This window comes from Nomascus leucogenys, unplaced genomic scaffold (genome assembly GCF_006542625.1).
Source record: "Nomascus leucogenys isolate Asia unplaced genomic scaffold, Asia_NLE_v1 Super-Scaffold_258, whole genome shotgun sequence".
Taxonomy (NCBI): Eukaryota; Metazoa; Chordata; class Mammalia; order Primates; family Hylobatidae; genus Nomascus; species Nomascus leucogenys.
This window is the reverse complement of record NW_022095769.1, coordinates 5,008,042-5,031,550: the sequence shown is the minus strand read 5'-3', so window position 1 is coordinate 5,031,550 and position 23,509 is coordinate 5,008,042. Positions and strand designations below refer to the sequence as shown.

General features: G+C 38.3%; 1 protein-coding gene across 5 annotated transcripts in view; it reads left to right on the top strand.

Annotated features, from left to right (window-relative positions):
- Positions 1-23,509, top strand: part of ACACA (acetyl-CoA carboxylase alpha) — a 337,027-nt gene that overhangs the window by 225,954 nt on the left and 87,564 nt on the right. For all 5 annotated transcript variants that reach the window (XM_030808066.1, XM_030808070.1, XM_030808067.1 and 2 more), the window contains 6 exons: positions 4,452-4,493; positions 5,562-5,777; positions 6,590-6,745; positions 9,361-9,564; positions 16,441-16,596; positions 18,689-18,835. In XM_030808066.1, coding sequence (XP_030663926.1) covers positions 4,452-4,493; positions 5,562-5,777; positions 6,590-6,745; positions 9,361-9,564; positions 16,441-16,596; positions 18,689-18,835 — 921 coding nt within the window. The remainder of the gene's footprint in view (positions 1-4,451; positions 4,494-5,561; positions 5,778-6,589; positions 6,746-9,360; positions 9,565-16,440; positions 16,597-18,688; positions 18,836-23,509) is intronic.

Below are 23,509 nucleotides of genomic sequence, written 5' to 3'. Positions count from 1 at the left end.
GCTTTAGAGCATAGAGAACATTAAGGTTTAAGTGAGGACTAGATTTGCTCTGAAGAATTGAATGGCAGAGAAGTTGGGGTGTTTTTATGTTAGTCCCTTTAAAAATGATAAGTGATTTTGCAAGGTGCAAGGGCAACTATTAAACCGAACTCCATCCAGAATCTATTATACAATCCAGGATCTACACTAGCCAGGAAGCCTTGGCAGAAACTGTACAAATGTGGGGGTCACCGTCATGGTGCTGCTGTGAGTTCTTTTGCTGACGGTAGCTTGACATTCATGAAGGATGCTTAGCCTCTGTCATGTCATCTGATTGTGCTTGCCCCATAGTTAGTGTACTGTGAAAAAGAGGAAGCTTTCTGGAAGTGTCAGAGATGAATCCCTTGATCTCTCTGGCTTCTTGGTAGTCCACTGTGATGTATGCAGCCTCCCCTGTCCTATGCTGTGAAATCCCTATATTATTGAATGGAAGAGAGAATTTGCACTTGAGGGGGCAAGGAGAGGAGGAAGGTTACCAAGTTTGATTCAAGCCCATTGGTTAGTGGAATAAAGCAAGCTGTGCTGTTATATAGTTGTTGGTCTTTCAAATTGCCTCAGAACCAGAACAAGACAAATGAGGGCCAGAGTAGAGGTTGCTAGAGAGCTATGTATATTGCTAGGTGCTGATTTGGATGCCAGTGATTGCTATAAGCATTTACAATACTTCGTAGTTTAACCACAGTTGTCCCAGATAGCTGCCCACAGGTATGTCTGTTGCCGCCCTAGTCCCTTGACCCTGCATGGAGATTATTTCTGTGACAGCAGTCTTCACCAGTGTTAAGGAGGCTGGGAGTTGACTCTGTTTCCATAACCATCTAATTAAATCAAGTGCCCATAATGGAACTTGAATAACTGCCTAACATTGATATTTAAACAGAAACTTTGAGGAAAAACAAGTCTGTTTTTGTAAATATATCCTTGTTAAGAAAAAATAAAGTAGATCATGATGTTCATCTGAAAAGAAAAAATAAAAGAAAAAAATGGACAAGATGTTAAAAAAAAAAAGAAAAAAGATCAAAGCCTTGAATGGAAAAGAGGCTTCTTGAATTTCTGCAGCTATCTAAACTGCAGCTCCACAGTTTTCTGTTAGTTAAAACTTACTGACTCACTCTCTCTTAGTTTCACTCACATTTTAGGAATGGAATTCCAAAAGATTCAGCAGAAAGTGCTGTCTAATTGGGATATAATATTATGCTTTTTTTTTTTTTAAGCTTTCCATATTTTTTTCAGCAAAGTTTGGCTAAGGACATCGGAATACAAATTTTCAGGACTTCTTATCCCCCATTAGGTCCTAAAACCGTGGTAAGATTCTAAATCAAACAGTTTTACATCTGTTAATAAAATGTTACCTTTTGTTCTTGTAAAATTTCATGAGATTTAAAAAAAATGTCTACAAATCTCCCGGGAGAGAGTTGTTGTTTTATGACTATTGTGTGATTCCCACTTTAAAATGAAATGTTTTAGATTATTTGGACCTTGAAGGAAGAGCTCACTATATGAGCAGTTATCATAATTAGTAGTTCTTTTTTTCTTTTTTTTTAAGATAGTTGTTTGGTAGTGGACCGACTATTAGTTTTCAGAAGGGTTGGTTTGGGTTTTTGTTTTAATTACAGTCTATATAATTAGTTCTCAGCATGTTGAGGTAAAAGAGAATTGCACCAGCAAGCTCCCAATTTCTTCATCTCATTAGGTTTTTAACACGATTATTAGTATCATAATCAGCTATGATGTTTTTTGTTGCAGGTTTTCACATTCTCTGATTTGCAGGGTGTCTTGATTGGCTAATTTGGGCAAATTATTTTGATTGTCTTGATGATGGTTGGCTGATTAGAACACAGCAGGAGCATAATTTCTTCCTGTGAAACGTTGCATTCTTTTGTTTTTTTGGTACCAGAACACTAAGAGCGTTTTTCTTTGTGTACATTCAATTATGATATTTGCCCATGACACTAGTAGAATACTTGGAAAGCAAATACATTGATGATGGAATAAGCATGAATGCTTTCAGTGGAAAAACTGGCAGTATGAGGATGAGATAGGATAAAAGAATTTACTAAAACCCTAGGATCAGACTTTTAGATTTCTTCTTTTCTCTGTTTTCTGTGATTCTGTGGTTTTTGAGTGCCAAAAGAGGTTACTTTCTCTAAGAGTCTTCAGACTTCCAAGTCACTGAAGAATTGCTTAGTAGTTCCACTTTTCCATTGCACAGAGGTTCTTGCCGTCTCTTGTTCTGAATGTTTAATACTTAAATTAGGATTTTACCGGGGAGTTACAAATTTACTCAGAAGTTTTTTTAAAAAAAAGTTGTTTATATGATCTCATGACACCTTTTCTTAGCTAACCTTAATGAAAGTGGTTTTTCTAATTCGTAGTCATTGCCCACCTCTGCCAAGAATTAGTCAGTTTCTTCATTATTTGTATTAAAGGCATTTCCATTCAAACTGCTTTATATCCCTTTCAGTTACTACAAATTTTCTTAATTGGTGTAGTGGAAAAGAAAGCATTTTTTTATTACTATTGTTTTGTTTTTGAAAGGAAATGGTTTTGATCCTATAAATGTACATAATTAAATAAATGGCATCCTAAGCAAACATTTTAATTAATTAGCTAATAATAGTTCAGGCGGAATAGAAAAGTGTGTGCCTAAAATATCATATTATCACTTTCCTTGACTTTTCTTTCAGAGAGTTCCATGGAAAGATTTTGTCATTCTTCCTTTTTTGACATGTGTTACTTTTTAGGTAATGCTCTGAAAGCTGTACCTCACTAGAATAAAACCAAAACTAGGTTATATAAACCATGAGCATGATATTTACTGACACCTCAGCTGAATGCATCTTACTTAACCTTGAAGTCATTCCTATGTGCTTCACTCTCATGGCAGGGAGGAGAGGTCAGAGAATTATTTACAACAAAACTTCATTAGGAGAATTTCAGTCCTGTGTAAAATCCACTTTAAAAAGGCTTTTAAAAAGGGATTTCCCTGAGGTTGGTAAATGAGCTCCTAGGAACCTTTTAAATGCAGTCTTACAGTTAAAATACCAAGGAAAAGATAAAAAGATTTATTAACTGTGCAAGCTTTAGTTAAGGTGAGAGTGAGGTGTAACACTTAATGGAATGTATTCAGGAAATTTTCAGGAAATTCAAGAACCACAGGTTTACAGCATGAGTTTTGCTTTGTTTGCTTTCTGCTTTTTAAATTTAAAGTCTTAATTTCTGTGTTTTTGTCTCATCAAAGAGAAATCCTCTAAATGAGGAATTTAGACTATAATAAAAAGAGAAAGGTAATACTCTGCCCTTGAGAGATCAGAGGGCACGGGCTCTGGCACTAGAGAGACCCAAGTTTATCTTCTAGCTCTGTGATTCTGAGCATATACTTGAGCCAAGGCTTCTGTAAGATGAAGGTCACAATATCTATCCCTAGAGGTTGTTGAGAGCATCAGATGGGACAACACATGAGAGTACCTCTCACCAGAAGATTTTCAGTCCATGTTTCCTTCACAGTTCCTAAAGCTCATTGAGGATATGTAGGCAGCTAGTCCCAGCCTCTCTGCCTTGTACTGATAAGTGTTTGATTATATTGCACTCATAATGAAGAAGATGCCTAATGAAACCTCCTGTAGAGGCAGATAGTAATGATTTGATTCCAGCACTGCCAGTAGAGTTTCCCATCTGAGAAACAGGGGTATTTGGCATTAGTAAGTTAAATTTCAGAAACTAATGAACTCTGCTAATTGAATTCATCTTTGTTAATTAATAAGGTTCTAGTAAATTGGGTTTTTTTGTGTGTGTAATGCCCTACAAAAAAGCAGGAAGACCTAATGATTACAAGTTCACTAGTGCTAACCTCATTCTTTCCTATACATATAGTGGTAGTGACCAAGGTAGCATCTTATATTTTTCTTCATCTTCAAATGTTATCATTTAAACCCTTGACATTATTGACTTGAGAATGAATGTGAAAATCATGAACTGAGCACTCTATACTGTCTGACTAGTTTACATTTTAAGAGTTTCTTAAAGAGAAACTTGGGAAATCAGTCCAGTAACTACTATTGCAGTGACTGCGGCACAAGGGTATATTGGTTTTATTTGCCAGGTTGTGCCAAGAGTAATATCTAGCAAAAAAATTTTTTTCACTTGGGAGATTTAAAAAATACATACATTTTTTTCCCCCCTGGGAGAGGGTAGATACTAAAGTTAGGTTTATAATGTGGTGATTCTCAAATTTGGAAACGGGGTCAAAGTGATGGTTATGCGGAGGATCATTCATATTTCCTGGACTAAGCTTAGGTAAGAAGCTTGTTTTCTAGAAAACTGTCTTCTAAATGCTTAACTGTTTCTATACTGTTTGTTTCCAAAGAGCCATGTCTATGAACTACTGACACATTTTTCCCTCTTCTTTAATACAGAGAGAATTCCCTAAATTTTTTACATTCCGAGCAAGGGATAAGGTAAGGATTGATTTCTTTCCTATTTAAAAAAAAAAATTACTTTTTCTTAACAGCCCAAGAGTGGCTTATCTTTGCTGTATGTTCTTCTTGCCATTCTTTGTTCTCTTATTGAACTTGTGCTTCCTGTTGCCTTACATGAGTCTTAGAAGTAAAGCCGATTCCTTTCTGAAAGAGTTTAGTTTAGGAAACAACCAAATGTATTGAGCTACTCAAAGAAGGTGCTACCTTTCCAAATCATCCTTGTCCTGTAGATTGATCCTAATGATGTGATCTTAAAGGACCATTCTTGTTATCTACAAATAGTTAACTGATTCTCAACTCTATTTTATGTGAATTTGCTTTTCAATTTTAAAATACAAAACTTCAGACCATGTTGCTTTCTTCCTGTTACTGGCTTATATTTTTGACTCTCTCTCTCCATTCACTCAATTGACATGTATTCCAGAAAAATACTTTAGTTTCACTGAAACATACAGAACATATACAGTAAATACAGTAAAGTTATATACTAATACAACTTTTAAAAAACATATATAAGTAATTATATATCTATGGATATAGTGTTCCAAAGCCAAATATCTCTTTAATTAAAAAATTGTATGATGTTTGTTTGTTGAGTATTTATTATGTCCTTTGTACTTATCATAAGTGAGAAAATTTTTAGATTAGTTGAGTAAGCTCAAAACATTGGCATGTGAAGTAGATATTAATGTGAAGCAGTCTGTAATTAATATAAAAATGAATTATATAAAGACATTAAATGCTGTAGGAGTTCTAAGGAAATTGAGGATTTTTTGTTTGTTTTTAATGCATATCATCACCACTTGTAAAATCATAAATGATGAAAGTTTAGGAATATCATCCTATAAAGTACCTATATAATAGGTACTTTAGTGCCTAATCTTATGTAAGCTATAGCATTAGCCTTGAACGTAGCTCATTTTTGTTGCTCATTAGCACATCATAGCTTATGTCTCTATTTTCAGGCATCTCTTTTACATTCACATTCAAAGTATAGTTTTGTAACTGCCTCTTGTGAGCTGTTTTTTCTCTGATTCTTGTACTCAGTTTGAGGAGGATCGTATCTATCGTCACCTGGAACCTGCTCTGGCTTTCCAGTTAGAGCTGAACCGGATGAGAAATTTTGACCTCACTGCCATTCCATGTGCTAATCACAAGATGCACCTGTATCTCGGGGCAGCCAAGGTGGAAGTGGGTACAGAAGTGACAGACTACAGGTTCTTTGTTCGTGCAATCATCAGGCATTCTGATCTGGTCACCAAGGTGGGTGCTGTACTTTAATAGGATGTTATCCCTGAGGGAAGGGACAGAGTAATAGATATGATTCAAAATTAGGTTTTATGCTTCTGCTGAGAGAGAGCATAAAAAAAAATCAGGTTTTCATTTTTTGAATCAAGGTTCTTGTTCTATTTCAATGTTTACAAAAGTAAATATTTCATATAATAAAGGTTTTTTTTTTCTACAGAGCAGAAAGTGCATCTGAAAAAAAATAAAAAATGAAGGCTCTTTTTCCACTTTAATTTGATTTTTCTTGGTAGCAGAAGCATAATAGCACTCAAGAAAAGACAAAGCATACAAACAGAAAAATCACAGGAAGAATTGGGAGATGATAGAGCATAAGGAGATAAGTTAGGAAAGAGGTGATCCCATTGTACACCTGTCTAGAGGTATGAGTAGTGTCTGTATATAGCAAGGCACTTCCTGATGTGTTCATTATTATTATATCCCATAGCCGTACCCTTTCTTCAGCTTTTCCTTTCTAAATAGCTCTGTTTCGCATATGTGAAATATCATCCTATTGAACTTACAGCTATGGGGATGCCCAGTATTTCTACCTCTTGGAAAGGAATGATACACTAAGAGTAAGGAGAAAGGGCTGACATGGACTCTTTATCTGGCCCTTGCCTGCGCCTGCTCCCTGTGGTTACTGGACTGACTCTAGGGAGAAAGATAAACAATGTCTTCACCAAGTGCCTTATGATTCATGACATACTGCCGCTTAAGTGATTATAATAGCCATTTCTTTATTGCCTCTTTTAAACTACATTATTGTTGATTATTTTCTTCCTGTATAGGAAGCTTCTTTTGAATATCTGCAAAATGAAGGGGAGCGGCTACTCCTGGAAGCCATGGATGAGTTGGAAGTTGCTTTTAACAATACAAATGTCCGTACTGACTGTAACCACATCTTCCTCAACTTTGTGCCCACGGTTATCATGGACCCGTCAAAGGTACATTTCTCCTTAGCTTCTCTCCCGGCACTAGCAAGCATAAGCACAGAAGTTCATTCATATTTATCTCACTTGGACTTGGAAACAGGTACTGCTTGTTCAGGCTGTTGTGCCTTTAATCTGTAAAGTTTATAGAATGTTTATAAGATTGAGTTTCTGGGACAGTGTCAAAAATTTGATATAGCCATTGAAAAAACAGTTCTCAAAACTGAAGGTTTTGGTGTTAGCTTGCTGTATAAGCAGTACAAAAACGTGAAAACATTTTCTTTTGTTGGTACCTGTTTTATGATATTTGCCATAATAGTGGTCCTGTTTTGTATTATTCCCTACTATTTCTCATCCGGAATTATTAATTTTACTGTTACTAAGCATTTTGGCTAAATTACTGCTTCTGTGCACTAAATGTTAATTACCTGGTGACCTTAGTGAGATAATGCACCTTTTCAAAGTGTCTAACCCAGCTCTCTTTAGTGTTTTTCCACAGGGAGAGAATTTGGCTGATAAGGAATTTCACATGTATTATGTATATTTTCTTCCCTGAGGGTCTATTCTGAAATGCATTCTATATAATTTAAGGAAGAAAAACAAGGTGATTCTGTACTTGACCTTTTATCCCCGGTGTAATAAAGACAGGCTGCTCTCTGTTTCTGCTCCCTCTAATGCTTTCTTTCTTTTCTTTTCTTTTTTTTTTTTTTTTTGAGACAGAGTCTCACTCTATTACCCAGGCTGGAGCAATGGCACCATCTCAGCTCACTGCAACCTCCACCTCCCAGGTTCAAGAGACTGTCATGCTTCAGCCTCCCCGAGTAGCAGGGACTACAGGCATGTGCCACCACGCCTGGCTAATTTTTGTATTTTTAGTAGAAATGGGGTTTCACCATGTTAGTCAGGCTGGTCTCCAACTCCTGACCTCAAGTGATCTGCCTGCCTCAGCCTCCCAAAGTGCTGGGATTACAGGTGTGAGCCACCGTGCCTGGCCCCTTCTAACTCTTTCTATCATGATACTGTGGAATTTGGATAGGAGAACCAGTATCTCCCTTTTTCAAGATCAATTGTAGGCATGAATTTTTGATGCTGCTGCTGCTGCTTTTTTTTTTCTTTTTCTTTTTTTCTTATAGAGACAGGGTCTTGTTGCCCAGGCTAGTCTTGAACTCCTGGCCTCAAGCGATCCTCCTGCCTCAGACTCCCAAAGTGCTGGGATTACAGGCATGAGTCATCATGCCTGGTAGACTTTTGCTTCTTGAACTTAGTATCTGAGATCTGAGAAGTAGTTTTCTACCTTTTTCCCTTCAAAATTCCAAGCTAATGATGGGTTGCTTTAGCCTGTAAGGAATGCCAAGGTCAGGGCTACTCATTTGACTCAAATCTCATCATCTAGTTTAAGCAAAACTTCTCCTAAGCATTCTGGGACTAACAAGCTGGGAGACTTAAAACATGGCATGGACACTATACAGCTGTATTTTTTTTAGATTTGGCTTACCTTTTCTCTGAGTTTTTCAGATCAGCCTCTGCTTTCATTCTAACCACCCATATACACTGGCTCTGCTTTTCTAATGATAGATAGCTGCCAATTTTCTGTTGGCTTTTGTTCCCTCAAGAAAAGAATGGATAAATATCTCTTGATTAACAAACAAGTGTGATAATAGAGAGTTTAACTCTCTGAAATTCATTCTAACTTAAAATTTGTGGTGCAGAAACAAACTGCAAGGGTGGAACATGCTGCTAAAGAACCACAAGAGAAAGGGAACGTAAGATATTCTTGATTTTCTAAGAAATTGAGGAAGCATTTTAGAAAGATACTGCATTTAAGGAAACATTAATTTCGAATAGCATGTTCTAGCTGCATTATGTTCTATGCAGCCATGTTGGGGAAAAAGTTTTGCTTTAGCATGTAAATAACAAGAAATCATGTCTAAGGCCATTTAGTTAAAATAACTGTCCTACCCCTAAAAACTGAGAGCATTAAGCTGCCTTGGTATAAACTCAGAGAAACGTGGGAACATCTGCCCCATCTTCTTAAATCCTAGATGGACTTAGCAGTGGCCAAGCTTCAGAGCTCTGTTTAGAGAGAATGTTCTAGCGCCACCTACAAATTGCCTTTCTTTAATTTGTGCAATTTACCAAGAGACATATAAAGTTTAATAAAATTGTATGGAAAAACCTCATGGTGGTAATTGCTGTGTTGATTTAAAGTCCTGTAAGTGCAATGAAACATAGTTACCATGCATATAAATGCTACTTAATAGCTATTTAGCTAGAGATTTTATTCTTATTTGGAGCTTCCTCTTAAATCCCATGGCTTGTAATTTTAGATATTGCAGATCTTTGATATAGAATATGAATATAATTGGGAAAGAGGAAGGAGTTGAAGAGATTTGGGTGTTATTATCCAGAGAAAACCACTGAAATGCCAGGCCAGCATGAAATTGTCCCTGACTTGTTCCAAGAAAGAATAGTTTAGGGAGAAACTATCTGACCACTTTTTGTAAGGTGTGCATCTCCACAAACCAACCTGTTTTTTTTTTTAGCCTTTCCTTCTCAAATATGAGCAGACCTGAAACAGGTCTTAGTTACAAGATATTTAAGTTTTGTGCTTGGTGATGTGTCTGTGTCAGATTGAGGAATCTGTGCGGAGCATGGTAATGCGGTATGGAAGTCGCCTGTGGAAATTGCGTGTCCTGCAGGCAGAACTGAAAATCAACATTCGCCTGACGCCAACTGGAAAAGCAATTCCCATCCGCCTCTTCCTGACAAACGAGTCTGGCTATTACTTGGATATCAGCCTATACAAGGAAGTGACTGACTCCAGGACAGCACAGGTACAATACTCAAACAGGCTCCTCAGAGTTTTGATTTGGTCCTACAGATAAGACACTCGTCCTTGTTATAGAAGACCCAAACTCACAAATCCCATTGGTTCACCTGGTGGGGTTATCCTCTGTAAGATTAAATGATTGTATGAATTTGAAAAACTTCATCTGCCTTATAAGATTTGCCTATGTTCTCTATCATGGATGTTATAAAACCCTTAACCATTTGTCATATATTGGTAAGCACTAACAGATGCCAAGTGAACCTGACTCCAGAGGTTATTGTGCAATTTAGACTCTTTTTTTAGAGGGCTCGTGGGTTATTTCAGCAATCTAATCTTTGGTCTGATGCATCCTTTCCGTTTTCACCATAATTAAACTACTCATTGGCAAATGAGGAAAAGAGAATTATTGGATTTATGTCGCCAACTTCTATGTTAAAGAAGGAAAATTTCAACATAGTATAGTGGCATGAGCACTACCATCATCAGTGTCTATCATATTTATCTATTGTGTTCTGTTTCTGTTTTTATCATATTTATTGTGTTATCTATTATGTTGTTCCCTTTCCTTCAAAGATTTCAGGGTGTCATATATTATACAAGAGCAAAGTGGCAAATTTAAACCCGTTTTCAGGTAGGAAAATTGAGAATGTAAAAATAGAAAGTGAGTCAGTACACTAATTCTGTGAAACAGAGAATTCCCTTTTAATCTTTTTTACTACGTTGGTTTCTAAATATTTGGGCTCTTTACTATGATACTGAAATTAGGTTGGTTCACCATTGTTCACATTTTTGAAGAACTAGGATGTTTTATGGCTTTGGCCTGAATTCAAGAATTGCATTTCTTCTGATTAAAGGATGAACATGCTCCAGTATACATAAACAAGGGTTTCAGTCTATTCCGTGCTTTGGGTGCCAGGGAGAGATTATGTGTCTCTTGTTTTTATCTATATCCTTTTAAATCCAGGAATAGAGTCAGGAAAATATATTTTTCAGTCTTTTGAAGATGAATTTTAAAAAATCTCAGTTTGGACTGTTGTCAGAATGACCTTTCATTTTGTGCTTTGATTCCCAGTGAGGTGGCTAGAGAAATCTATCCTATGAGAAGTGAGCAGTTAAAAACAGAGAGAGAGAGTGCGCAAGAGCGTGAGTGGTGACCAAGAGAAAGAGTATTCAATACTTTTTGCTGTATTTGATGTTTTTTTAGTGCAACTTTAAAGACATTTTCAGTCAAAGCTTTCAATGGGTAGGGATGTTTTTAATTAACTTCTACAATAGCTTCAAGGCAGGTCTATTCTTGTGAAAAGTAAGATGGCCACTTGAGATTTTAATGTTTTTGATAAATATGTTTGTTCTTCATAACTACTTTCTTTCTTTCTTTTTTTTCCTTTCCTTTATTAGGAAACTCTGAGATTTCCCTCATGCTAGCTAATGGTGACACAGGAGTGTGAAAGGCACAGATGCCTTCAATCAGGGTTTAGTATTACACATGGTACAAAATAAGCACACAATAAGCATCTGAAAGAATGAACAAACCACCTTCAGCCTGAAGGAGAACACTTTTTACCTAGGGTCCTGCATATTTTAAAAGCCCAGAAGGAAGAGGTCTTCTACGGACTCTTCACTTGAGTGAGTTCAAGAGCTACTGCCACATGGGAACTAACTTTTGAGCCTGTGGCTAGAGGTGGGAACTGACAAAAGGAGCAGCCTCCAACCCAGTTCTGGTGCTCCTAATGCCTACATGGTGCTTATTGTCAAACTGTTTTTCCCTTTCTTTAATGAATCATTGTATGAAGTTAATACAGAACCATGTCTGTTATTCATTCATTTGTTTTTTAATTTAATATTGATTGACTACTTATAGTATGTCAGGCACTATGCATATAAAGACAAAAAGCAAACTGTACTCAAGAAATTTACATCACAATGGAAGAAGACAAATGATTTGTTTCTCTGTGGCAAATATGTGCTATTATAAATAAGTACAGGGTTCTAAGGGAGCAGACTATAGGTCAGAAATTATTTTCTAAAATCTTTTTGATGGCTTCTGGTGAAAGGTGTGTGATATATGAAATGTGTACATATTTTCATGAACTTCTAAAATACATACTTTACAGTTTTTAGTTACTGCGTTCATTATAGTAGAAAATGGAACTAACATAGATAGTTGAGTATTCAGGAACTGAATTCTCAATAAGGAACAAGTTTGATTGGCTTGAGTTTTATTTTGTTTCATTTTCCTCATACAGTCTTTGTAGTATAGGCTGTAATGAACACTGATGTCAGGCAGTCATAATGGGGAGAAGAGATTTGGGTAATCCATTGCATAAGTGAATTGATTTCCAAGGTGCAGTGTAAGAGAAAAATAACATTTTAGGCTGGGCGCAGTGACTCACGCCTGTAATCCCAGCACTTTGGGAGGCCAAGGCGGATGGATCACCTGAGGTCAGGAGTTTGAGACCAGCCTGACCAACAAGGTGAAAGCCTGTCTCTACTAAAAATACAAAAATTAGCCGAGCATAGTGGCAGGGGCCTGTAGTCCCAGCTACTCAGGAGGCTGAGACAGGAGAATTGCTTGAACCCGGGAGGCGGAGGTTGTAGTGGGCGGAGATCGTGCCACTGTGCTCTAACCTGGGCAATGGAGCAAGAATCCGTCTCAAAAAAAAGAAAAATAACATTTTAAAATCATCTTTGGGTGGGGCATGGTGGCTCATACCTGTAATCCCAGCACTTTGGGAGACCAAGGTGGGAGGATCACATGAGCCCAGGAGTTTGACAGTAGCCAGCACAGCAAGGCAAGACCCTGTCTCTACCAAAAAAAAAAAAAAAAAAAAAAAGCCAGGCATGGTGTCATGCACCTGTAGTACAAATTACTCAGGAGACTGAGGCAGAAGGATCACTTGGGCCCAGGAGTTTGAAGCTGCAATGAGCTATGATTGTGACACCACACTCCAGCCTGGGCGAGAGAGTGAGACACTGCCTCTAAAAATAATAAATAACACCTTTATTGAAGTGCAATTTACATATAATAAAATGGACTCGTTTTGTATGTACAGTTCAATTCATTCTGTCAAATGTATACACCATGTAAGTACTATCACAGTCGTGGTAGATAACATCTCATCACTGCAGAAAGTTCTCTTATTTGCCTTTGCAGTCAAAAGTAGAAGCACCATCCCCGGCCTTAGGCAACCACTGATCTGCTTTCTGTTACTATAGATTGGTTTTGCCTGTCCTAGAATTTAAATCAAACAGTGTGTACTATTTTGTGTCTAGCTTATTTTACTCAGCATAGTGTTTTTGAGGTTCAGCCATGTTGCATAGATTATGTGTATGTTCCTTTTCATTTTTGGATAGTATTCCGTTTCATGGAATTTTTTTTTTTTTGAGACAGGGTCTCACTATCTCGCCCAAGCTAGAGTGCAGTATTGTAATCATAGCTGACCACAGCCTCGACCTTCTGGGCTCAAGCAGTCCTCCCACCTCAGCCTCCTAAGTAGCTGGGACTAAAGGTGTGTACCACCATGCCCAGCTAGTTTTTAAATTTTTTTAGAGACAGGGTCCCACAATGTTGCCCAGGCTTGTTTCAAACTCCTGGATTCATAGGACCTTCCCACCTTGGCCTACCAAAGTGCTGGGATTACAGGTGTAAGCTGCCATACCCAGCCCCATTTAATGGATTTATTGAAATTTTTACATTCGTTTATCAAAATGTTTATATTCACAGATATTTTTTGGCAGGTAAGGTGACTAACTGGGAGCTCTGACATGTTCCAAGGAAACAAGGCTTTCTGAATTTCCATCAGATATAGCTTTGACTAGCAAGGGGCACCCCCAAAGGGCAGGCAATATCTTGACACTGTTTTCATTTCTATTTCATTTGGGGATTGGTGACTGCCAACTCAGATATTAGATGGTTCTTTATGAATTAATGGAAGGAATGATGAGAATAGAGGTCTCTATTGAGTAGGAGAGAGTAAACTAAGACCACATGCTTGTGATGATAGTTTACAACGATTTGTGCGAGGAGTTACATGTATATTTCCTAAGTCCATATTCAAATCATGGATATTAAAACTGGCTGGGCGTGGTGGCTCACACCTGTAATGCCAGCACTTTGGGAGGCCGAGGTGGGCAAATCAGCTGAGGTTGGGAGTTTGAGACCAGTCTGACCAATATGGAGAAACCCCATCTCTACTAAAAATACAAAATTAGCTGGGTGTGGCGGTGCATGCCTGTAATCCCAGCTACTCGGGAGGCTGAGACAGGAGAATTACTTGAACCCAGGGGGCAGAGGTTGTGGTGAGCCGAGATTGCACCATTGCACTCCAGCCTGGGCAACAAGAGTGAAACTCTAGTTCTCATTTTCTTTTCTTTCTTTTTTTTTTTTCTTTTGAGACGGAGTCTCGCTCCGTCGCCCAGGCTGGAGTGCGGTGGCATGATCTTGGCTCACTGCAAATTCCGCCTCCCAGGTTCATACCATTCTCCTGCCTCAGCCTCCCAAGTAGCTGGGACTACAGGCACCCCCCACTACACCTGACTAATTTTTTTTTTTTTTTTGTATTTTTAGTAGAGATGGGGTTTCACTGTGTTAGCCAGGATGGTCTCGATCTCCTGACCTCATGATCTGCCTGCTTTGGCCTCCCAAAGTGCTGGGATTGCAGGTGTGTGAGCCACTGCGCCCGGCCCTCTAGTTCTCATTTTCTTATTTTCCAAGATAACCTGTTGATGGACATTTGGGGTTTTATTTCCTAGTTTGAGCTATTAGTAGTAATAAAGCTGCTGTGAACATTCATTTACAAATCTTTGTGTAGATATATTTTTATTTCTCTTGGGTAAATATGTAAAAGTGTAATGGTGGGACACAGTAAGCATATGTTTAACTTTATAAGAAATTGACAAACTGCCAAAATATTTGTACCATTTAAATTTCTGCCAGCAATATACATATGTACCTAGATTGTTTTCTCCAATCCCCTTCCTCAGTGCACGATTATGTTGCTTGACTATGACCAGCCTGTCTTCATCCCAAAGCTTGGCCAAACCGAGTCTCAAGGTCTTGTCTCTCTTAACAGACGAGAAATGTAGTTCTAGGAACCTGCTGCGTTTACCCCATTTTCTTATTTTGATTCAGCTTACTTGCTCTGAGTACAGTTTTCTCATATCGTACCCTTGCCTTACTTAACACTTTGAATCTCTTAAAACATTATTGCTTTTACTGTCACATTCCTAAGACATTACTAATTCTGCTTCCCCCAGGGTGACTTTTCCTATTGACCTTGTGTAAGAGGACTGAGAGCTCTAGTCTCTGGGCCTTTAAAGCAGCCTGAGAATGTTTTCCCCAGAACAGGACCTGATTGACAAATTAGCAGAACACTCATTCCTCTGAGCTAAGGGGCTAAGGATTTACAGATGAACTGTACCCAGGATTTAGGAAAGTACCTAATTCTATTCCTGTGCATGTATGTCAGGTCCACAAATCTATTCATTAATGGTAGACTTGTGCTTATTTTGTAGGTCTGAATAGGTATGTAGGTATACACCTACCCTTACATCCCAATCTCCATTTGTATTCACTGCATTGAGAATTTACATTTTATGTATCCATGCATGAAGTGCCTAGTTTAGTGTTATACAACCTCTGGGCACTCAATAAATATTAATTGAATTTAAATAATGGCATCCCTTATAAATATTCATAAGCAAATAAAACTATCTAAATATATGGAGTATGAAGCACTCCTCTAGAAATATTTGAGTTAAAATGATTAAAAACCAGTGTAGTGATTTCATTATGTGACAATATAGGTATTGCAGGAGCTATTCACTAGTTGTAGACAGTATCTTGAGAAGTAAGTACGTGTATATATATATATATATATATATATATAATGTTTTTTAATATGCATAATTTAATATAATATGGTTATTTTACTGTATGTAAAATATGAGGCTATGTCTCATGGGCTAACAAGAATTAACTATCTAGATGGATGGATGAAATCCACTTCTGGCAGAAATCTTTGAAGCCTTTGCGTAGCTAGTAATACTTATGAAGTACTATCTAATCAAGTGAGTTAAAGGACTAAAGCACAGATGATATAGTAGAGTCTTGATCTGGCCTTCTGCCATTCTGCCATTGAGGAAAGAAGAGAATTATCTTTACTGCATAGCTGTTCTTCAACTTCAACACTAGGGCTGCTCAGACTGGTTAGTTGATGTACTTCATTTCTGAGTATATGAGATTCAACTCACTTCAGATGCCTAGCATGGTCAGTCTGCCTTTGAGATGTGAAATGTGCACCATGCTTTCTTGTTTATTTCCTTTTTTTTTTTTTTTTTTGGATATGGAGTCTTGCTCTGTCGCCCAGGCTGGAGTGCAGTGGCGCAATCTCGGCTCACTGCAAGCTCCACCTCCTGAGTTCATGCCATTCTCCTGCCTCAGCCTCCTAAGTAGCTGGGACTACAGGCACCCGCCACCACGCCCAGCTAATTTTTTTGTATTTTCAGTAGAGACGGGGTTTCACCATGTTAGCCAGGATGGTCTCGATCTCCTGACCTCATGATCCGCCCGCCTTGGCCTCCCAAAGTGCTGGGATTATAGTCATGAGCCACCGCACCTGGCCTGCTTTCTTGTTGATTTCAACTAATCTAAAAGTGAGAGCAGTTATGGTGTATGGCTGGTTATATATATATTTTTTGGAGTTGGTTAATCTGTGGAGAGGTGAGAGCACCAAGTACCCAATGTTAAGAGGCATATCTCAGCTACTCAACCTACCAAAAATGTTTTCGAAGAGATAACATTTGTGCAAAAAAGCCCCTCTAGGCAGCTCTCTGGTTTTTTTCTGTCTCTTAACTCCCCATTCCATTTTTTTTCCTGCAGATCATGTTTCAGGCATATGGAGACAAACAGGGACCACTGCATGGAATGTTAATCAATACTCCTTATGTGACCAAAGACCTGCTGCAATCAAAGAGGTTCCAGGCGCAATCCTTAGGGACAACATACATATATGATATCCCAGAGATGTTTCGGCAGGTAAGATGCCAAACTCTGGAGGGTCTGACATGTTCTAAGGAGGCAAGGTTTCCCTGAATTTCCATCAGATGCGGTTTTGGCTAGAAGGGGGCACTCCAAAGGGCAAGAAGTACCTTGACACTGTTTTCATTTCTCTTTCGTTTGAGGGTTGGTGACTGCCAATTCAGATATTGGATGGTTCTTTATGAATTAATGAGAGGAATGGTGAGAATAGAAGTCTCTATTGAGTAGGAGAGAGTAAACTAAGATTATATTCCTGTGGTGATAGTTTACAGTGACTTGTGTGAAGAGTTACATGTGTATTTCCTAAGTCTATATTCAAATTATGGATATTAAAAAAGAGATCTGATACTTTAGTTCTCATTTTCCAATATAACCCTGGTTCCTAGTTGATACCCTAGATTAATATGATGAGAATCAATATAGATAACATAGACAAATGGATATAGAGTTCATGGTACACAGTTTAGAGTCTAAGTTCTTTTGTGGGAGATTTGTTATAGCTGAATAAAAACTAGCATGAGAAATCTGACATTATGAATCTCAACCTCTATATGAAAATAAATTCCTTCAATCTGTATGGTGAATCATCTCTATGCTGCAGATTTTTCTTCTATCAATAGAAGGCAAGAAAAGTGTATCACCAGTAGAAAATGCAACCGGGCGCGGTGGCTCACGCCTGTAATCTGAGCACTTTGGGAGGCTGAGGCAGGCGGATCATGAGGTCAGGAGATTGAGACCATCCTGGCTAACACAGTGAAACCCCATCTCTACTAAAAATACAAAAACTTAGCTGGGTGAGGTGGCAGGCGCCTGTAGTCCCAGCTACTCAGGAGGCTGAGGCAGGAGAATGGCGTGAACCCCGGGGGGCAGAGCCTGCAGTGAGCCGAGATCGCGCCACTGCACTCCAGCCTGGGCGACAGCGAGACTCTGTCTCGGAAAAAAAAAAAAAAGAAAATGCAACCAATAAAGAATAAGGTATCAAAAGAATACTGAATTTGTCCTTTTTTAAAAAAATCTATGAATATAGGATTTTTCCAAGTCTCCTAGTCAATACTACCAGTATTACCACATTTGAATTTTAGTAAAGTAATATATGTGGCCTTAGTAAATAGTCTATGTAGAATTCCTGTGTTATTCACAAATACAAGAGATTACCTTTATGCAACCATTTGTTTACAAGTTCTGTCTCCTGAAAGATACCTTCATTTGGTATTTCCCTTTTATAGCATTGCTAGCCTAAAAGCTGAGTGTTACTTCTGTTTCCAATGCCAGTGCTATAAATATAATATAAATCACATTCTATATAAATATAATATAAATCACATTCTAAGTAATTCTTCCTATATAATAGGCATAAACACAGTGATTAGGACACATAGGTATGTATGAGTCATTTGGGATTCAAATGTTGCTTTGAGGCAAGCAAAGAAAGAGCTGAACTAGCTCCCACTTCACAAGGGATTTATTTATAGGAAGTTGGAAATGGAAATTGTAATATTTTTTAAATGAATTGGTATGTCTGTTTTTTTCAAAATTGAGCAGAATTGATCTGCACATTTACAAATAGTCACACACATCTAGTGAGCTAATTCCTGTGTGTGGTCCTATAGCTATGAAAAATATTAGAAAGAGGTTTCTTCCCTGGAATTTCTAGTAGAAACTTCATTCTGGCCTTCTTGGATTTTCTTTTTATTAGTTGAGCGTCATGTCATTTTCCTGGATATTTCTTTGTTGTCAAGTTTCTTTAGGATTTTCTTTTTCTTTAAGGAGTTGATGCTACTTATTTAGTTTTTTAATTTTAATATTCCTAGGATAGTGTTAGGTCTTTCCTGTTTGTTAATGCTCTGGTGCTGATTTGGAATCACTCAGTAGTTTGACGTTGTTGGAAAAGTGCCTGACTTTTGGCATGTAAAAAATAATTACAAATCTATTTTAACTGAGAACGGGAGCTGGAGAATTTAGTCTAATGTTTACACTCTGCAGAACACTTGGAAAAGAAGGCAAAACCAGATTGACTGAATCTTAATAATTATTTTTGTCTATATTGAAATTATTGTGACTGATCAGTCAAACTTCTTTTCTCCACTAGTCCCTGATCAAACTCTGGGAGTCTATGTCCACTCAAGCATTTCTTCCATCTCCCCCTCTGCCTTCTGACATGCTGACTTACACCGAACTGGTATTGGATGATCAAGGTCAGCTGGTCCACATGAACAGGCTTCCAGGAGGAAATGAGGCAAGTAGTTGAAACCCCCCTTCCCTTTCTTATCTCTGTGCCCACTAGTACCAGCTTTCTGTGAGATGGTCATTAAATAGCACTGCAGCATGGTAGTCTTGTTGGGAGAGTTCTTCAGAGAGAGCATTGACTGAGTATCAAGAAATTATTAATTTTTTAGGTGTGATAATGATATTGTGATTTTGCTTTTTAAAATAGTGTTGTTTTAACACAAAACTCAGTTATAAAAAAAATAAAAAGGAATATTGTTTTCTTTTAGAGATACAGACTAAAACATTTACAGATGCAATGATTTGCTTCTAAATAAAGAGGTGTGATGGTGGGTGTGTAGATGAAACAGGGTTGGTCGTGAGTTGATCATTGAAGCTAGGTGATAGGTACATGAAAATAGATTATTTTCCCTGTTTTAGTCTATGTGTGAAATTTGGGGATTTTCTTTTTTTGAGATGGTGTCTCACTCTGTCACACAGTCTGGAGTGCAGTGGCTCAATCTCAGCTCACTGCAGCCTTGACCTCCCTGTCTCAAGTGATCCTCTCACCTCAGCCTCCTGAGTAGCTGGTACTACAGGTGTGCACCACTACACTTGGCTAATTTTTGTATTTTTTTCTTGAGGTGGGGTTTCACCATGTTGGTCTCAAGCTCCTGAGCTCAAGCAATCTGCCTGCCTCAGCCCCGCAAAGTGCTGGGATTATAGTAGGTGTGCACCATTGTGCCCCACCGGGATTTTCTATAACGAAAACATTTAGAGTATTGTTTTGCCTAATGTTTTTTCTTATTTGGATTCGTATTAATAGATGCATTTTTCAGTGTCTTTTCCATACTCAATTCATTTGATCTGGTGCTGTTGTGAGCATGATAAATGTGTTCTTCAAGGGGCTCAATCAGAATTAGGGGTTCAAACATAAAAGAATGTAGCAAAGAGCCCATTTTTTGATAATTATCCCAAGAATGCATTTTCTAGCCTTGGCGTCCTTTCTCTCAGAGTGAAGTATGAATAGTGATATAAAGCCCTATTTTGCCCTGTACTCTTATACTCTTGTCCATGCATTATGATTCTTTCTGATTTTAACTGTGCTCTTAATGTACAGTTATAACAATGATAATACCAGTAACAAACCTAAAAAGAGAGATATTTTTATTTCAACCTTAAATATAATCCCTAGATAGATTTCATTCCATTGAAGGAGTAATCTTTACCTATGTGTTCACCACAAACAGGCTGGGTAGACCTTTGGAAATGATAAGCAGTTTGTTTCTATTTTGTTCAATCTTTTTCAAAAAATTTCACTATATATACAAGGTGTATGGCTATTTCAGTAATATGCCAGTGGATGCCAACAGTAGATGATTTGGTATCAAGATGGATGCAAGCATTGGACCAGATGGAGAGTATCAGACTTGTAGGAGTCTCAACAAATAGCAAAGTCAAGAGGATTGGGGTGGAAGGATGCAAAACATTTTGACAAGCATAGATATATACTCATCAGCACACAAAGTTGAAACAGAGGTTTGTGCCACTGTATGTAGCATCTGCCTAGTGAGCCCCTCAGCAACAAAGAAAAGCTTCATTGTGCTAGACTTAAATTCTGATTCATTGAACAGTGTAGTCTTCAGGAATGGAAGGCACCCTTGTGAACATGGGGCTGAGAGTAAAATGGTTTTAACTAATGTAATTAAAACACAGAATGAGATTTTTGGCCACGTGAAAGCTAGCTGCAGTGCTGTGTGAAACCCCTTGCCATGATCTTTCTCTCCTGCTTTCTTTCTGCCCTCATTCTGTGTTTGAGTGAATGGAGACTCAGGGAATAGTGAAGTCCCAGAGGGACAGAGCTCTGTTCTTGCTGAAATTACAAGCACAGAGCTGCCTGGGCATGAACATGTAGTGTTTACTCTGCCAGTATGAATACAAATAGTCTTATTATACGGGCCTCTGTACCCACAGACCACACACACACACACAGACACACACACACACACACACATGAATTTTTTAAAAATTAAAGGTTTTTTTTAACCCCTTTAAGACCTAACAAACCTTAGTGGAAAAGATATGTCTTAAACAGTTGCATAGGACTATAGCTATGACTAGTAGTAGATCTAGTATAGGAGCTACATGTTTTCCTTTGTCCAGTGCTTTAATGGTTTTGAAACCAGAAAGTGAATAGTATTTGTTCAAAAGATTTTGAGTTTTTGTCAGTTCTCACTTTCTTCTTCTACAGTTTTCCCTCCTTAGTTGCCTATTTTCTTTGTTCTCTTTTTCTTTTCAAATGATTGACTAGGATTGAGGCTGAGTGTTAGCTTGCTGTTTCTGAGCCTTTGAGCTCGGGAGGAGTTAGACTGATGTTCTTTTGTGAGCAGTTAGTGACTAATGCCCAGGATGGCTGGTGAAGTCAGTCATTGGCCTTAGCTAGATTATAGGGCACTGCACAACAGGAATGAGGTTGGGGTGTTAGTATCAAACTCTGCTACCAATAGCTTGAACATACAGTGGAGCATGTCCACTGAGAGACTGACCGATCTAAGGATGGAGTTTCAGCAGTCGGAACTCTGAGAGACAGCTGTGCCTAAGAGATGACGAGGTGTCAGTTGGATGTATTTCCTCGTGCTGAGCCCAGTTTTATCAGGGCAAGTTGACTTTCAGCTATTGCGGTTTAATTTTCTTTGGCCAAAGAGCAAGTTTGTCATGAGCCTGGCACTCTACATATTACCCCAAGAATGATGTGAAGGGAATGAAAAGAGCTCATGCTGATGAGATTTGGAGCAAATCTGTCCTGTCCCAAAGAGAATGGGCATCTGAACAGAGTCTTGATAAATAGTTTTATTAAAAAAGAATAAAAAATTGACCTGTTAATGTTCTGAAAGCCAAGGCTCAATGTAAATGCATTGGTGCTATGTAGACATTAAATCATCATAATGTGGTGTTCTCCAAAAGTGATGGCTCTACCAGGTCATCATTGTGGGTGGTATTGCATTACCTTGAAGGATTGGAGTTTCTGGGTTTGAAAACTAGCACATGGATGTAAGGAGTAAGGGTAAAATGAGAGATTCCTTCAGAGTTTTCCCATGAATTGAGGTGCTTTTCTCCATGATCGAAGGCAGAAAACCTGCACTTATCAGACCATTGGCTGTATGGGTGGCCAGTCTTTCTAATTTTTTTTTCCAGGACAGTAAATAGGTAAAAAGGTGATGGGACCAGGACTTGGACCAATTCAGTTCCATTTAGTTTTAGGTAACTTCTTCGCCATTTGAGGAGGAATATTGGCTGTTTCAGTAAAGATGTGACCTGCATTTTGAACATTTATGCCTGTGTTTACAGCAGGAGAAAGAGCTTTTCTGATGCAGTATTAGCTACTGTCTCCTTTCTATTTTCCTAGTTGTCCCTTCCCCATAAAGAAAGATGTAACTAAAGGAATACCACCTAATGCATGATGAAAGGTATAGGAGAACACATTTTTCTCATTGTCATATTTGAATGGTATTACATTTAGTATCAATTTAGAGTAGGAATAAAAAAGATGTAGACTAAATCTGTGAACTACGTTACTTGCAAATAGCTCCAAAGATGAGTTGTCCAAGATTTTTCTTAATAGTTTCAAGTAAAGATGAAAATTGAGGAAAATGTGATTGCAACATAGACTAAACTGATCTCACTTCTAGCTGCTATGATGCTACAGTGATGGGCACTGTATGTAAATACACAGCTAGATGAATGTGTGCTGTTGAGCCTGGATACAGAAGAAATGCAGCTATCCAACAGTTCTACTTTACCACTTCTCAATTTTGGAGGAATTGTTTTCATTTTCCTGCCAGTTTGCTAACCTGTTTTGATCCTTCGGTGGAAGCTATAATTGCAGGTGGGGACATTTTGAGTAACAGTTCGCAATCCAGTACAGCTGCTTTTCGCATTAAATCCTGTTATTAAAAAGCTCAGGCTAAGATCAAGCCAAGGGCTGTAACGGACTTGACAGAGAACAACTTAACTTTGCCTGGTAGGACAAAGAAAATCCTAGCCTTCTCGAGACTATGCTCTTGTTTATTCCGAAATAAGTTACTAGCATTCTTTTATTTCTTTTTGTCAGCTCTGCGAACTAGACCAATAATCTCTAAATTCGGCAATGCTGAAAGATATGTTAGAGAGTCAACTACCATAGTAACTTTAGTGCTAGTAGAAATTAGGATTCTGTTTTTCTTACCATATCAGAACATGGGCAGCTTTTTAACATTCTGTCTCATCATGCCTGTCATAATGAAAAACTGAGATGAGAAGACGATGTTGCGATGTTGTATTTGGAAGCAGCTATAATAATTAGGTACAAGATGTATACCCAAAAAAGGGTTGGTATTCAGAGACTGGAATTCTTTGCATAAAAGTTTTCTGGGAGGAAAGTATATTGAAAATTGAATGCAACTGGGGCCGGGCACGGTGGCTCATACCTGTAATCCCAGCACTTTAGGAGGCTGAGGCGGGCAGATCATGAGGTCAAGAGATCGAGACCATCCTGGCCCACATGGTGAAACCCTGTCTACTAAAAATACAAAAATTAGCCAGGCGTGGTGGTGGGTGCCTGTAGTCCCAGCTACTCGGGAGGCTGAGACAGGTGAATCGCTTGAACCTGGGAGGCAGAGGTTGCAGTGAGCCAGGATCGCGCCATTGTACTCCGGCCTGGTTACAG